General features: G+C 33.8%; 1 protein-coding gene across 1 annotated transcript; it reads left to right on the forward strand.

Annotated features, from left to right (window-relative positions):
- Positions 1–10,834: 10,834 nt before the first annotated feature.
- LOC110731596 (reticulon-like protein B4) lies at positions 10,835–12,800 on the forward strand. Its single transcript, XM_021911466.1, has 5 exons — positions 10,835–11,168; positions 11,511–11,691; positions 11,798–11,942; positions 12,056–12,125; positions 12,233–12,800. The coding sequence occupies exons 1-5, from the start codon at positions 10,835–10,837 to the stop codon at positions 12,400–12,402; spliced, it is 900 nt and encodes a 299-aa protein (XP_021767158.1). The 3' UTR covers positions 12,403–12,800.
- The last annotated feature ends 1,181 nt before the right edge of the window (positions 12,801–13,981 follow it).

The raw sequence follows: 13,981 nt of genomic DNA on the forward strand, positions 1-13,981 counted from the left end.
TTTTTATTTATTATTAACATTTGAACCTTTTTTTTATAATCCTATATAATCAAGGTCTTATGGATGCTTCTGCTATAGTCAAAGAAGATCCAGAGATTAAGAATTAATGTATTATTTAATTAAGTTATTAGAGACATGGTTACATTGTTACGGGAAAAAGAGTTGACTTTGGAAAGAAGTTGAGTAATTAGTGTGACAACACACACCACTTGAGCTCCAAAAATTATGTTTATAAATCTGGTTCAGGAAACTGATGACAGAGGAAATGGTATAGGAGCTCTAAAAACTAATCTCAAGATTTCCCATCTCGATTATCTTTTATTTCTTTATTAATTAATGTACTCTTGAACTATACTAAACTAATTGTAGAACCTACTAATTAAGCTTTCTAAACTCACTTTTCCTCTATCTTTTCAATCGATCTTAGGCAAAACTTTCAACTTTCGATATCAAAACCCAACTACATACGGAGTAGTTTTGTACCCATTGCTATGCTCTCTTCATCATCTTTAAGGTGTTTGATCTAAATTATTTAAGATTTCCCTCAAAAAAAAAAAAAAATTATTTAAGATTTGGTTTGGTCTAAATGAATTTTTACCTTTAGATATTATACTTTTGTCTTGTTGGATGTGGTATGATATGAATTTTCAAAATCTAGTTTGATTTGGTATTATTTTAATTAAGAATAAGGTTTTGTTACTTTCATCTTATTCAATGTATTTTGATCTAAAACTATTTTAAAGTTTTGATCTAATCTAATATTTTATACGTAGTATGTTCTAGTCTGATTTGACTTTTATATATTGTTTCATTTTTTTACAATATTGTTTGACCAAAACAATTTTTTCTAGTCTAATATGATTTTGATACCTTCTGAGATAAATGTAAGTGTACTTTATAATGAATTTATCTTGATTTTAATTTTTAGTCATTGCTTACATAAGTTTTTTGAAAATTGATCAAGATGTTGGCTTACATGCCTAAGCCTAACACATAGTAGGCCAAGTGAAAACGTAGTGGGTTTCTAGTCATGGTTCAAGTTGAAGTAAACTTATGAAGAGATGAGGCATAATTAAGAAGGGAGCAAAAGGGGAGAGCTTGTTAAGTTTTTTCACAACTGATTATTTTCGAGAAGTAATTACGGAGTACGAGTAGCTTAGAACAAGATTTTATTTATTCGATAGAAGACTTTTATTGGTTTGACTTCTGAAGTTCAGAGTCGTACCATTTAAAGTAGTTGGTATCCTTTATGAGAAGATTTTATTACGGCTAGCATGTTTTCAATTTTAAGGAATGCACTCCCGTAAAAAAAAATACTGTAAAAATAAAAAAAAAATAAGGAATGCACAGCAACACAGGGAATATGAAGCACATAAAATGCGAAACTTGATCTAGAATTTCAGCCCAATTGAAATTGATGTAAAGCCCAATTATCCAGAAATTAGAAGTTTCCAGCCCATAATCCGGTTTTAGCTTCAGCTTATCACCCGTTAGACAGAATGAATCCAATTTGTTCAACTCAGTTTAACTGTTTATGGATTAATGGCATATCTCGGTATTTGACTTCTGCCTGCACAATTGTCTTACACCTTTATTTTCCTCTCTGAAATTAATTGTCATATACTCATACAGTCATGCACTCATGCAGCTCTTACATTAATCCATGTATAACCCCGTATGTATTGATGGACGCTGTAGCCATTTGATTTATGAAGGTTTTTACTCCCCATCAAAAAAAAAAAAAAAAATGCACTCATGCAGCTCTTAAATTAATCACCCCATGAAAAACAATCGTTAACTGTTAAAGGACTAACTCAACTAAAAGCTTAACCTGATGGTTGAAGCCCATGATCGGTTTATGTACTCTATCACACCCCCTTACATGAGAGTCTGTTGGACTTGAAATGTGGATGTAGCATGGGCCTCACCATACCCAGCGTTTAATATTCCACTTTGAAAGGAGGGGTGGACGAGATTCGAACTCGTGACCTTTATGTCACGCTGGCTCTTGATACCATGTTAAAGGACCAACTCAACGAAAAGTTTAACCTGATGGTTGAAACCCATGATTGGTTTATATACTTTATCATTAACAATGTCACAATTGGGGATTTTTTTTCTTCTATTATTTAGGTGACTAATTCCTCTTAATTATAGAGTAACTATTATTGTTAAACTTTACATTACTCTAAAAAGGGTTTAACATAGTAAGTGTTGTATTCGAATATTTGAAACCTGTAATCACTTGGCGATTCAAAGGTAAAAGACGCCGTATAACATATGAGTTGTTGGAGTAATTTCAACAAGAGCTACTCTACCAATATGGCATCGTGTGTGTGACACTATATTGTTCATTTTGTTATGTTTTAATAGGTACTGCTATTTGGCCAATATAGACGAATAAACCAATCTACTAAAGTTTAGTTACAACTATAAGATGAATCGGTTAACATTTGCACATAAACTAGTTAAAATTTATCACTCCGTATTAACATTGTGAGAGGATGGTTGGATGGTATACACAAAAACTTCGGATCAAATTTCAGTTTTATCTAATATATATGCTCTATGACTCTTGATAACCATCTTCGATGTCTCTGGCTAGATGTTGACCATAAACTTTACTCCATGCCTCCTTAATTACTCCAATTTTCATTTTTGATTAGTCCTTTTGAAATTGTCCAAGACTATATATAATTATAAGAAATCATCACTTTAGTATCACAATTACTACATACTACATTTGGTGTCATCAATTTCATCAACTCCATCGAACCAAAAATTTTAAAAGTAACAAAATCTTAATGAAGTATACAAATTGGCATGAAATAGATGAGACACCTTGACACTATAACAGGCCAGCTACTTTCTCTATATGAGGAGAACTACAAATCTTCACCAAGGAACCTATAATTATTAGACGGTTAATATAGGAGTCAAATAGTCAATTATTATATTTTCTTTGTTCTTTTTTACCTGATTTGTTTCTTTTATTACGCTTGCTAATACAAAACTTTAATGATCAATAACTTTAATTCTCCATAAGTAAAAATTAAAAAGTTATATATTATAATAGTACTTATTGAGACGAATTCAAATATATTTCACATGAATATGTTTTTCCTTATATATTATTTACAAAAGACGGTCAAAGGAGAAGAGGTGAATAGTATAAAAGTCAAAGCGGGTCAAACAAAAAAAAACGGAGGAAGTGGGAATGAATAACTGCCGTTGATTTGCACCCCATAAAAAAGTTACCGTTGATTAATAAAACTGTTGACCAATTAATTAATATTGCATGGTCTGCATCAAATTAATTACTACAGTACTACGTATCTCAATTACTCCTATATATGCATTTTCTTTTTTCTTTTTTTCATTTTAAAATCTTTTGGCAGTAGTCTATGTTGTAGTGTTGTTTCCAACATTTTGTTCAATGTGTGTGCTTAGATCTAGTCTTCTGTTACATTATGCAGAGGGCAACAAATTGGTATGTCCGTATCCTCTTATTTTTTTATACCGCGGCGAGTTCATCGTCATTTGATTCTTATAATTAACTCGTAAGTGGAAGCACTATATCTTTTGATCCTCGTAACTTCATTTACAAGATTAATCCTGGTTATAGTTCAGAGTGCCTCATTCCGTATTAATTTTAATTTTCATATACAAAGTAGGAAGTATGTGTAACAATTTGACTATTAATGTTTATTCATGCCAAGTTTTTAATCATCAGCACATCTAATTATATGCAAAATTTTAGTAAATATAAAAAAATTGAATCAATATTTTATATGTCGACAATATTTTACGTAAAAAGTACTTGTTAAGATCTTTTATAATGCACATACAAATATGAATATTAATTACGAGTAGTGCAAGACCAAATTGTTGCATATCTTAAAAAACCAATGAAGTACTACGCATTATCTGTTTATTTCCCCATATTTTTGGACTGGTATAGTATCAACAACTACTAAATCTAGATGTAGTATCAACATTCCAGCAAAAAGGCCTATACTTTCGGTAAGCTTTAGCCGGCCTAAGAAGAACAAATCTCCTTATCCAGGTCATTGTCGAGCCCACTTAACATGTTTTATAACCTAAAAACTTCCTAGACTCATCTTGTGACGTAGTGATTTGTAATTAAATTAGCTATCACAAAAATATCCTTGGGTTAGCCCTTGGCCTTACATGGTCCAATACTCCAATGTATTTGTGAATCAAGTATCATAGATTCATAGGTACAAAATTAAGGTTAGTCTTTAGTCTACCTAATATAGATAACATGTTTATGGTTTTTTTTTTTTTTTTTTTTGACAATGGTCTAAAAAGGAGACTAGCTCCCAACTGACTCAAGACTACAAGTAAAACAAGGAGAGAGTTTAGCCTTTTAACCAAACTAACACAGGTACTATGCCGGGGAATGGGGGGTACAAATTTCATTACTTGCTATGCGATACAGATATGGGGGTTGACAGGTTTCATCGTAGACGCTTGCCCTTAGAAGATCAGCGTTTGTTCCTTTCCGCTTCTTGGACCTGCAGAACAATACCTAGAATAGAGGTTACCTTTCTTGTTCTTCTCCCTTGACATGTGTGGCCTACTATGTTTCCTTGTCGTAAAAGAGAACTTGTAGGTAGTGGGTGTGGAGATGAACTACACCTGGTTGGGCTCAAAAGCCATGGGGTCATCTTCATTTGATCCAGCGGATTCAACCTCAATAAGGTCAGTGGCATGATAATCTCTCGATGGACCTTCACTCTCATTATCGGTGCTTGAACTTCATCGTTGTTATCAGTTAGACATGAAGCCATAGGATCATCTAACTTCTCAACCGCAACAGTGTAAGGTTTTCCAAACCCAACAACATGGCTGACCAGACCAGGAGGGTGCGTGACCTTTTTCTTTTTGGATTTCTTGTCGTTTCTCCTCTTACCCTTACTCATCTTCTTAATAGGCATGGACAAGGGTGTTGGACCTTTGGAGTCCGTATCCTTGTAAATTTCTGATGTCTATATTGAGGAGTCTTTTCCTTCATTCGTACAGTCATCCACGAACTAGCAGATTGGTTGAAGAAACTCAAAGTCCTCCCTTTCTTGAGATTCGAATAGGATAAGGACGTCATCTTAAGGGTCTTGTTTCTTTTAATTCCATTAGAGAACCAATGGATTTTTCCAGGTTCCATGACATGTCTTAATTCCCGATTGTTTAAGGGGCATATTGAACCATCTTCCTCATTTTCCAAAGGAGCATACACATTGTTGGTATAAATGGGACTCTCTACCTCCATCTTACTGGCATGGCCTATAGTGGGCAAGTTAGTAACATCACTCTGGTCCACTACAAGAAAATTGATTTTGGGCGACGACAAAGGTTTGCATGGGCAACGAAAATTAATTTTGTCGCCCTTATCTAATAGTTTGGGCAACGAATGAAAAGTCGTTGCCCTTTAACAAAATTGGGCGACGGTTAATCGGAGTTGTTGCCCAAAAATATAGCATATTGGGCAACGAGATACTAAGTTTGTTGCTCAAAATATTATCTTGTGCAACATGGTTCATGATCTGTTGCTCTTAGTAGAGGTAAAGACTACAAAGTACTGAATTCGTCGCCCAAAACACACAAAAAAAAAAAAAAAAAAAAGAAAAAAAAAATGGCGGAATTTTTTGGTGCTACTAAAATTTCATCTCAAAATTTTATTTTTCAGTTTTTGATATCTCTTAACACTCTTCTACGCTCTAGCAGTTTCTTTCATTGTAGAACCCTAACTTTGTTTCATCATCTTTATCTCTTAACTCCCTCTCTGTCTTCGTCTAACTCCTCCATTGAAACGACTCTTGAACTCTTTCTCGTCCATTCTAAAACCTTCAAATGTATGATTTTCTTTCCTTTTTATTTTTACTCATCGATTATCGAACGTAAATTTCACAATCTAGGGTTTAGTTTCAAATTTTCGTTAACTAAATTGTCATTATACTCGGTTTAGGGTTATTCTAATATGGACTATTGAAGTAATGGGTGTATAATTATTGAAGTTATGTGAATGATTATCATAATATAACAACCGATTTGTTGCTGAAATTTTGTTTTCACCCTCAATATTGTATTTTGTTGTATTGATGGGATAAGATTTGGTGAATACTCCGTACTATTTTGGTTAGATTTTGGGAAGCAGTCATTTTAATTTTGTAAATTGATTGATTTTGTGACTAATTTTGATGGTGAATATATGAATTATGATGTGTTTTGTGTTGATTTTTCTGGGTTTGTCCCTTTTGATGTGGTTTCATTAGGTTTATGCTATGTAATTATTAAAATTTGCTAAGAACAATTATGAATATCTGGCAATACAGAAATGTATCCTCTTATAGTTCAATTCTAAGACACTTATCAATACACTTAATTTCATATTTGAACATAAAAAAAGTGATTAAAAAAATCATGAAGACCACTAATAAGTTGGAGAAGTACACGTGCAATTGTTGCTATGCACCAGTAAGGTGGGCATTTCATATTATATAGTAACGTAGTACTGTTGTTTTAGTTATTTTGTAAATATCTTTTATTTACTTAGTCAATCTTGATAGTATTGTTTTTCCTTATTTTTAGAGTAGTTATAGTTAGTCCTTATCTTTCTTTGTATAATGTAGTCGGCTATTTGTATATTCCTAGGGTAACTCTAGTTTGCCTATTTAAAGAGGCTAAAGTATCAAAATCTTTTACTAATCTTATATTAGTATTGTGTTGAAGTAGTTTGTTAGATATAAGCTTTATAAGTATAGTAAGTCAAAGATAAAATATCTCACTATTATAAATTGATAAATACCTCACCAATTTCACTTTAGTATCCTCTTTTCTATTGGTTGGATGAATGATAGAAGCTAAGTCTTCATCCTAACTATTGTATTAGCATGCGTTTGTTTCTCCAGTAGTTGTCTTTGAGGGAAGAGTAGATTCATCATCAGTGTCATTTTGAACTAGAGTTTAGAAAATGTGCTTTTAAGAATTTTATATAACGAAGCTAAGATAAAAAAAAATAAAAATAAAAATAAAAAATAAAAAATAAAAAAAATTATGTTAAATTATCAGATACTGTTATTTGATTCTTCAGAATTTTCCCTCGCATTTAGCAGCACCATTATTACATGTTGGAGTTATAGTTTAATCATTTATGATACATTTATGTTTTAAGTAAGGTAGAACTTGTGGTTGTCTTTTGCTAGCAATAATAGTAGAGGGTAATATTGGGAAAATTTGCAAATTGCAGCCATTTAAAATTAGTATTTTGCAAATTACAGCTTAAAAGTTGTTATAAATTGTAAATTGCAACCTAATTTAATTTTTTCATCGGTTTGCATATCGAAAAATGTTTGGTTAAGGTTTTAGCGGTCATTTTAGCTCTTAAGGGTCCAAATTGAGCTCGGAATTGACAATAAATTAACGTAAGTGCCTCGTTTTTACATCAAAAAATAGTTGCTCACAAATCGATACATTTTTGTTACGTAAAACGAGGCACACATTATTTTGTTGCTAATTCCGAGCTCAATTCGGGCCCTTAAGGGCTAAAATGGCCCTTAAAACCTTTACAGAATATATTTCAACACGCAAACCGATGAAAAAATTGAATTGAGTTGCAATTTACAATTTATAAGAACTTTTGGGCTGCAATTTGCAATTTTTTTTTTAAATGGATGCAATTCACAAAATACAAACTTTAAATGGCTGCAATTGGCAAATTTTCCGGTAATATAGTTGGGAAAATGATGAAATAAAAAATCATTATATAAATGGCATTTTCATGTTAATTTTCCAAATATTTTATTGTCATTTTAAAGATGTTGGATGTACTGATAGAATTGGAAGAAGCCAGATATATGCTCATGATGATGTCAGATTATATTCATCTTGATTGATGAGGATGCTAAGATGCTTGTTGAAAATATAGTAGGCAAGAGATTGCTCTAATCTCTTGCAGGTAATCTGGTTGCTCCTACTGTAAAGGTCTAATTTCTTTCTCAATTTGATAATATGATTCATATTTCAATTAATGAGCTGCATTTTTATGTATTATTAAATTTGTATGTTTGTCAATCATTTAAGAGTGGTTGTAGACTTGTAGTTCTATTATGTCATTTGTCTTTCAGATGTTGATCTTCACATGCTGGGTGTCATAGCAAACACTAGGCTTGTCAAGTTTAGTTTGAAAATTGAAACATAAATGGCCAATAGCTTAGTTTTCTCTCTCTCTTTTTTCTTCTGTTTGAGTTGTTAGTTTCAAGCATTTCCAATTTTCCAATTATTGAGATTCGTCAAGTTAAACTATGTATTATATGTGATAATTGTGCTTACAAGTTGTGTGAATTTTAGATCTATTTCTAGCTTATTCTATTTATTCATTTTTTCGTGCCTGATACAATGTTATGAAAAAGTTAACATTATGTCTTTCTTATTTATACAGGATAACTACTATTGAGTTATTATACTTCTATGGATCAGTTAATATTATTGACATTGGCTAGAGGTAATTGGTCATCTTCTAGTTTATTAATCTTTTTCTTAGTTATACCTAATCCATTAGTTGGGTATAAAAACAAGAAATATGTATCTTTTTAACTAGGACATTATTTTGATTTTATTACTATGAAAATTTTGTTTTTCTTGATATTAATTGTGCTTCATAATGTCTTATAGGTTGATGTTTGATTGCATATTGAGCCTTGTTACTTCAAATGCTCAACAATCAAGGACAAGGATTTGATCATTTATGAAGACATTTTTTTTAATATAGAATTAAGACTTTTTTCTTAGTATTTAAGTCATCAAATTTCAGGATTTACCGATACAAAATACACACTTACTATTTTGTTAAATAAATATTATTTGTTATTTTATACAATATAATTCATGCTGTAAAAATTTAAAACCCTTGAATGATATTTTGGTAGTCATTTTTTTTCACCTTCAACGATATATATTGGGTTATTACAATTGTATCCAAAACATGGTGGGACAAGTGAAAATAAGAAATCAGTACAATTATTGAATGTAGCATTTATATATTTAGGGCGATGGAGATGGAGTTTGTTGCCTGAAATCAAACATCGGCAACGAATCAAGCCATGCCCAAACCATAATAACGAGTTTAGCATCTAAATCTTTGGGCGACATAACTTAATATTTGTTGCATAGAACTGTTTGGGCAACGAAAATACTTGATGCCCAAAGTTTGTTTGGGCAACGAAATATTACCTCGTTGCACAAAATGAACAAAGTGCGACGAAATTATTCAACGCCCAAACATGTTTTGGGCAATGATATTGTAACTCGTCGCACAAAATTGAAAGGGCGTCGACCCTTGTGTGACGAGCCCACGACGAGTTCATTTTCGTTACACAAAGGTTCGGGCGACGAGTTTGGGTGTTTGGGCAACGAATTTATCCACCACCCAATCAACATTTTCTTGTAGTGGTCCAAAATTGCTATGAGAAACCGAGCCTTGCACTAGACTGGTAGGTGAATCAGTGATTTCCCCCTTTTTGTTGTTGTTACATTGAGTCATAATGGAGTTTTCAGCACCCCTTTTATCAACGAGCTTGTTTGTCTCACAACTTATGCCCTTTACTTTTTCCATTTCACGGAAGATATCCTGATTATTAGGCTCTAACCTGACTGCCTTGCCAAGGTCCTCATAAGCCTCTTCTGATTAGTTAAGCTTGATCTCTGTCAAATCCCTTCTATGTACCTTCAACATTTTGATAATGTTTATGAATTTTCAAGGTCTAACCCCTTCAACACGATTGATTTTTTTTTTTTTTTTTTTCGAGGTCTAACCCCTTATTTGTACAAAAAAAAAATAAAAAAATTCGTACTCCGTATGAATAATTTATACCGTGTTAAAGTCAAACTATTATAAATAAAATAAAGACATTAGAATTAAGGGCTTGTTTAGTTCACCTTATTTCTTGCTTATTCGAACTTATCTGGTCTGGTCGTCGGATTTGACCAAACTATGATCTTAAGTGTACGATAATCTATAAGGAAAAAATATATCAAGTAGAGTCTTGTGAGATTCGTAATAATGTGTATTTTATTAATATGTAATTTTCATAATTTTTTTCATTATGAAATTAAAAATATTTAGCGATAAAAAACTGCACATAAAACGATGATCTGATTTAAACTTATTTTACTAATCTGATCTGGTTTAAACTCATTTTTTAAAATCTGATCTGATTTGAACTTATTTTTTCTTAAATAAGTAAAATTAAGTTAAACTAAACAACTAAGTCTTTCCTTGAAACAAAAAACAAAAAAAAAAAAAGACCTAAGTCACAACTCACACCTTGCAAGAAAAAGAAGTTCATGATGACAAAGTCCCTATAAAAAACATTCTAGAGTGGAAAGGCCTAAATTAAAGCCACGTGGCGTCCACCATCCCACGGTCGGCACCTCCATCTCCATGACCGTCAATTTAAATCACATCTGTAAACAAAAAGCGTCAATTCTACACAAGACAGAGTCGTCATCAAACGCCGTTTAATAATATTATTCCTCAAGTAACGCCGTTTATTCTGAAACTTTTGCTTTTGAAATTTGAATCTTCTTTCCCTCTTACAAAACCACTAGATTAACTCCCTTGATTTAATCTCAACGGCCACGATTTCTCCTCTTATTTCCTTCCTCGTGATCCCCATTCTCTTTATAAAACCTCCCATTTTTCTCTCTTTCTCTCTCATAAAACCCTCATTTCACTTTCTAGAAACTCCAATCAATCTTAGAAACTCCAATCAATCTCACCCTTTTTTCCTCTCTGAAACTTCTTCGTTAAGCTTTAATGGCGGAAATCGGAGAAAACAAAGCTCCTCATCCCGAAGGAGGAGAATCGTCGTTCATGGAGAAGATCGCTGAGAAGCTTCACTTCCATGAGAGTCACGACCAGGAGAAGAAGCACGAGGAAGAGAAGAAGCATGAGGAAGAGAAAAAGCATGATTCATCGTCGTCTTCTTCATCTTCTTCTTCCTCAGATTCTGAATCTGAGAAACCTAAGACGACGTCGTCCCCTTCTGCTCCGGCTCCTGCTGCTGCTGCTTCTTCTTCTGTTCAATCTAAGATCCGCCGTCTTTTTGGCCGTGAGAAACCTGTTCACCAAGTTCTCGGTGGTGGAAAACGTATGCACTTTTTCTATCTCTCTTCTGATTTGATTTTGATGCTCTTTGATCTTCATAACTCGATTTACTTTTAATCTGAGCTTTTAGTCTTTGATTATTAAACGGCAGATTTGTTTACATAATTTAATTATTCCGATTTGCGATTTGCTTTGATTTAATTTGCAAACAGTGAGATTGATTTTATGTATAAATCGATCGATCGATTAGAAATTGATTTATGTAGCAGCTTGTGTTGAATTTTTAATTGAAATGTATGATTACTGTTTGGAGATCGGAAAACGATATCTACAAAAACAATTGATGAATTAGAAATGATGAAACGAGTGTGAATGATGTTTGCAGCTGCTGATGTGTTCTTGTGGAGGAACAAGAAGATCTCAGCTACTGTATTGGGAGCAGCTACTGTGATTTGGATTTTGTTTGAATTGCTTGGATACCACCTGCTCACTCTCGTTTGCCACCTCTTGATTTTCTCTCTATCAGTGTTGTTTTTATGGGCCAATGCCTCCAGCTTTATCAACAAGTTATCTTCAAATTCGCTTTTGTTAACTACATTATCATTTATGCATTGAATTAGTTCATTTAATTGTTTGACTGTGGATGATTAATGTTTTGAATTCGAATCATAGGTCGTCACCGCCTCAAATCCCTGAGGTTACACTCCCAGAGAACATGATAATGGAAATTGTTAGCGCTTTTGTGTCTGAGTTGAGACGAGGACTTAAGCTGTTGCACGATGTTGCTACTGGAAAAGATGTGAAGCAGTTCCTTGCTGTATGAATCACTTTCCTTGTTTTATGTTGATGAATCACTAACCTTGTGTATTGAATAAGCTAGGTGTATCTGGTCATAATTTGATTAATGGTTATATCATTTGTTGTTTGCAGGTCATTGCAGGATTGTGGATATTGTCAATTGTTGGCAAAAGCTGTGATTTCTTGACCCTCTTTTATATCAGTAAGTGATCATATTGTGTTATTCATTGCTCTTGAATTCTAAGGTTATTTTGTGATTGTTTTTTAACTAATGTGACATTAACCATTGTCATCTGTGTATTGCTACAGATTTTGTATTGTTGCATACTATCCCTGTTCTGTACGAGAAATACGAGGACCATGTTGATGCATTCGCCGAGAGAGCAATGGGTGAGGCCAAGAAGCATTATGGTGTGGTGAATGAGAGGTACATTAGCAAGATTCCAATGGGACCTTTGAAAAACAAGAAGGCGGATTAGAGATGTTACACAAGCCTTAATCCACAAACAAGTGTTAGGTTTCCTAACTCTTGACTTATCCAAAGGTCGTTCGTTGTGCTACTCTACCTTTGGCATTTTCATTTTGGCTATTTGCATTTGACTTTCGGTGCCTAAAAATTGGTATTGCTGGGTTTAGATTGGAGTTGCCAGTTTTTGTAAGCTTTGTGGGCGTTGCTTTGTTCTTGTTTATTGACATTTATGGCACAGTAGAGCTACCTAATCTTGTTTATTCGTGGACATGGTTCTCTTGGCTTTGATAGGTAATAGTATTTGCTAGAGTTTAGTTGTGATGTATTAGTCACAATACATTGATCTGTTATCCTTGTGCCATGCTAATTATATACAGTACAATAGATTTTGGTACCTGCTTATTTTGATTTGTTTTCCCTTTGTTGATCACATTTTAATCTGCTTGGTTATTTCTTTGGATTTTTTTTTTATTTAAACCCTAAAGTGCTGCCGTTTTATCTGTCCATAGACTCTAGGGACTTGATTAGGTGGTCTTGTAGCAAATTTAATGGCTTAACTTTTAATTATCTCCCCTTTACATTTTGGCAATGTTTTACAGCCTTATAAAAGAGGGTTCCATCTGGTTCCATCAGTCTATTGTTGATGACTGCAGGAATCGAGGAAGCTTTACAGGTAAATTCCAGATTCACCCTCGTATTTTGAGTCTCTCAATGTCTCAGAGCCCCTTGCCCACTTGGGGGTTGAACTTTTACAGCATGTGTTAGCTTCTTAGCTAAGCTAGCTAATGTTCATGTATTATCACTTGTTCAGTTTATCTACTTATGACCTTGCGTCTATCTTGATTAAGGATACTATTATTGATCATGGTTGGCTAACCTTTTCTTTCATCCTCATTTATCATTGATCAATCCGTCCATAAAAAATTGCCCCATTTTGTTACTTGCATAATTTCATGTGGAAGGGAAAGATTGTGAAAATAATTTAAGAGAATGTAGAAACCGAGTTATTTCTGAAGGATAATTGTGATAGGAATACGACAATTCGTTAGGGGCGGAGGGTATGTCCTTGTGTCACGGTCCGGGAGTTTGGACCCCGAAACGTGCAGCGCGCTCTAACCTTTTGGCGGCAAGAACGCTAGCCTTGAGCGGAAGAGGGGCTTGTGAGCACAAAGCAACACAAGCGGGCAATAGAATCTCAGGAGCACTCACGTCTATCTGGGCGACGGAGTGCGGGTGGTCGGGGCTTGTGACGGCCGATACCTCAAAGCGGGCACAAGCGGGTCCGAACCACGAGTCCTTAGCGCATCAAGTTGGGTTGGAGGGGAGCTAATATGCAAGTAAGACACAATATCTATAAAGGTCTAACAACAAACAAGCATAAAAGCCAGGCAACACTTGGTAGAAGGTTTTAAGATTTCATTACTCATTCGCCCTCTAAAGAGCTTTAAATGACATACAAGGAGATTCCCTAGTGAACACTGATCTGACAGTAACACAATAATGGGATCTCAAGCTAAGAAAACATAACCTAAACTCTAGGAAAGCACTTAAATGGAATCTAATACATCAAAAGGAGTTGGATTCTAACA

The sequence above is a fragment of the Chenopodium quinoa genome, unplaced genomic scaffold (genome assembly GCF_001683475.1).
Source record: "Chenopodium quinoa cultivar QQ74 unplaced genomic scaffold, ASM168347v1, whole genome shotgun sequence".
NCBI classification, from domain to species: Eukaryota; Viridiplantae; Streptophyta; class Magnoliopsida; order Caryophyllales; family Amaranthaceae; genus Chenopodium; species Chenopodium quinoa.

What these genes read in the sequence shown, in the direction of transcription:
- LOC110731596 (XM_021911466.1), top strand. Translation starts at nt 10,835, where the DNA reads ATGGCGGAAATCGGAGAAAACAAAGCTCCTCATCCCGAAGGAGGAGAA. An exon ending in GCCTCCAGCTTTATCAACAA is followed by an intron (nt 11,692 to 11,797) that starts GTTATCTTCAAA and finishes TTCGAATCATAG; the next exon opens with GTCGTCACCGCCTCAAATCC. An exon ending in ATGTGAAGCAGTTCCTTGCT is followed by an intron (nt 11,943 to 12,055) that starts GTATGAATCACT and finishes TGTTGTTTGCAG; the next exon opens with GTCATTGCAGGATTGTGGAT.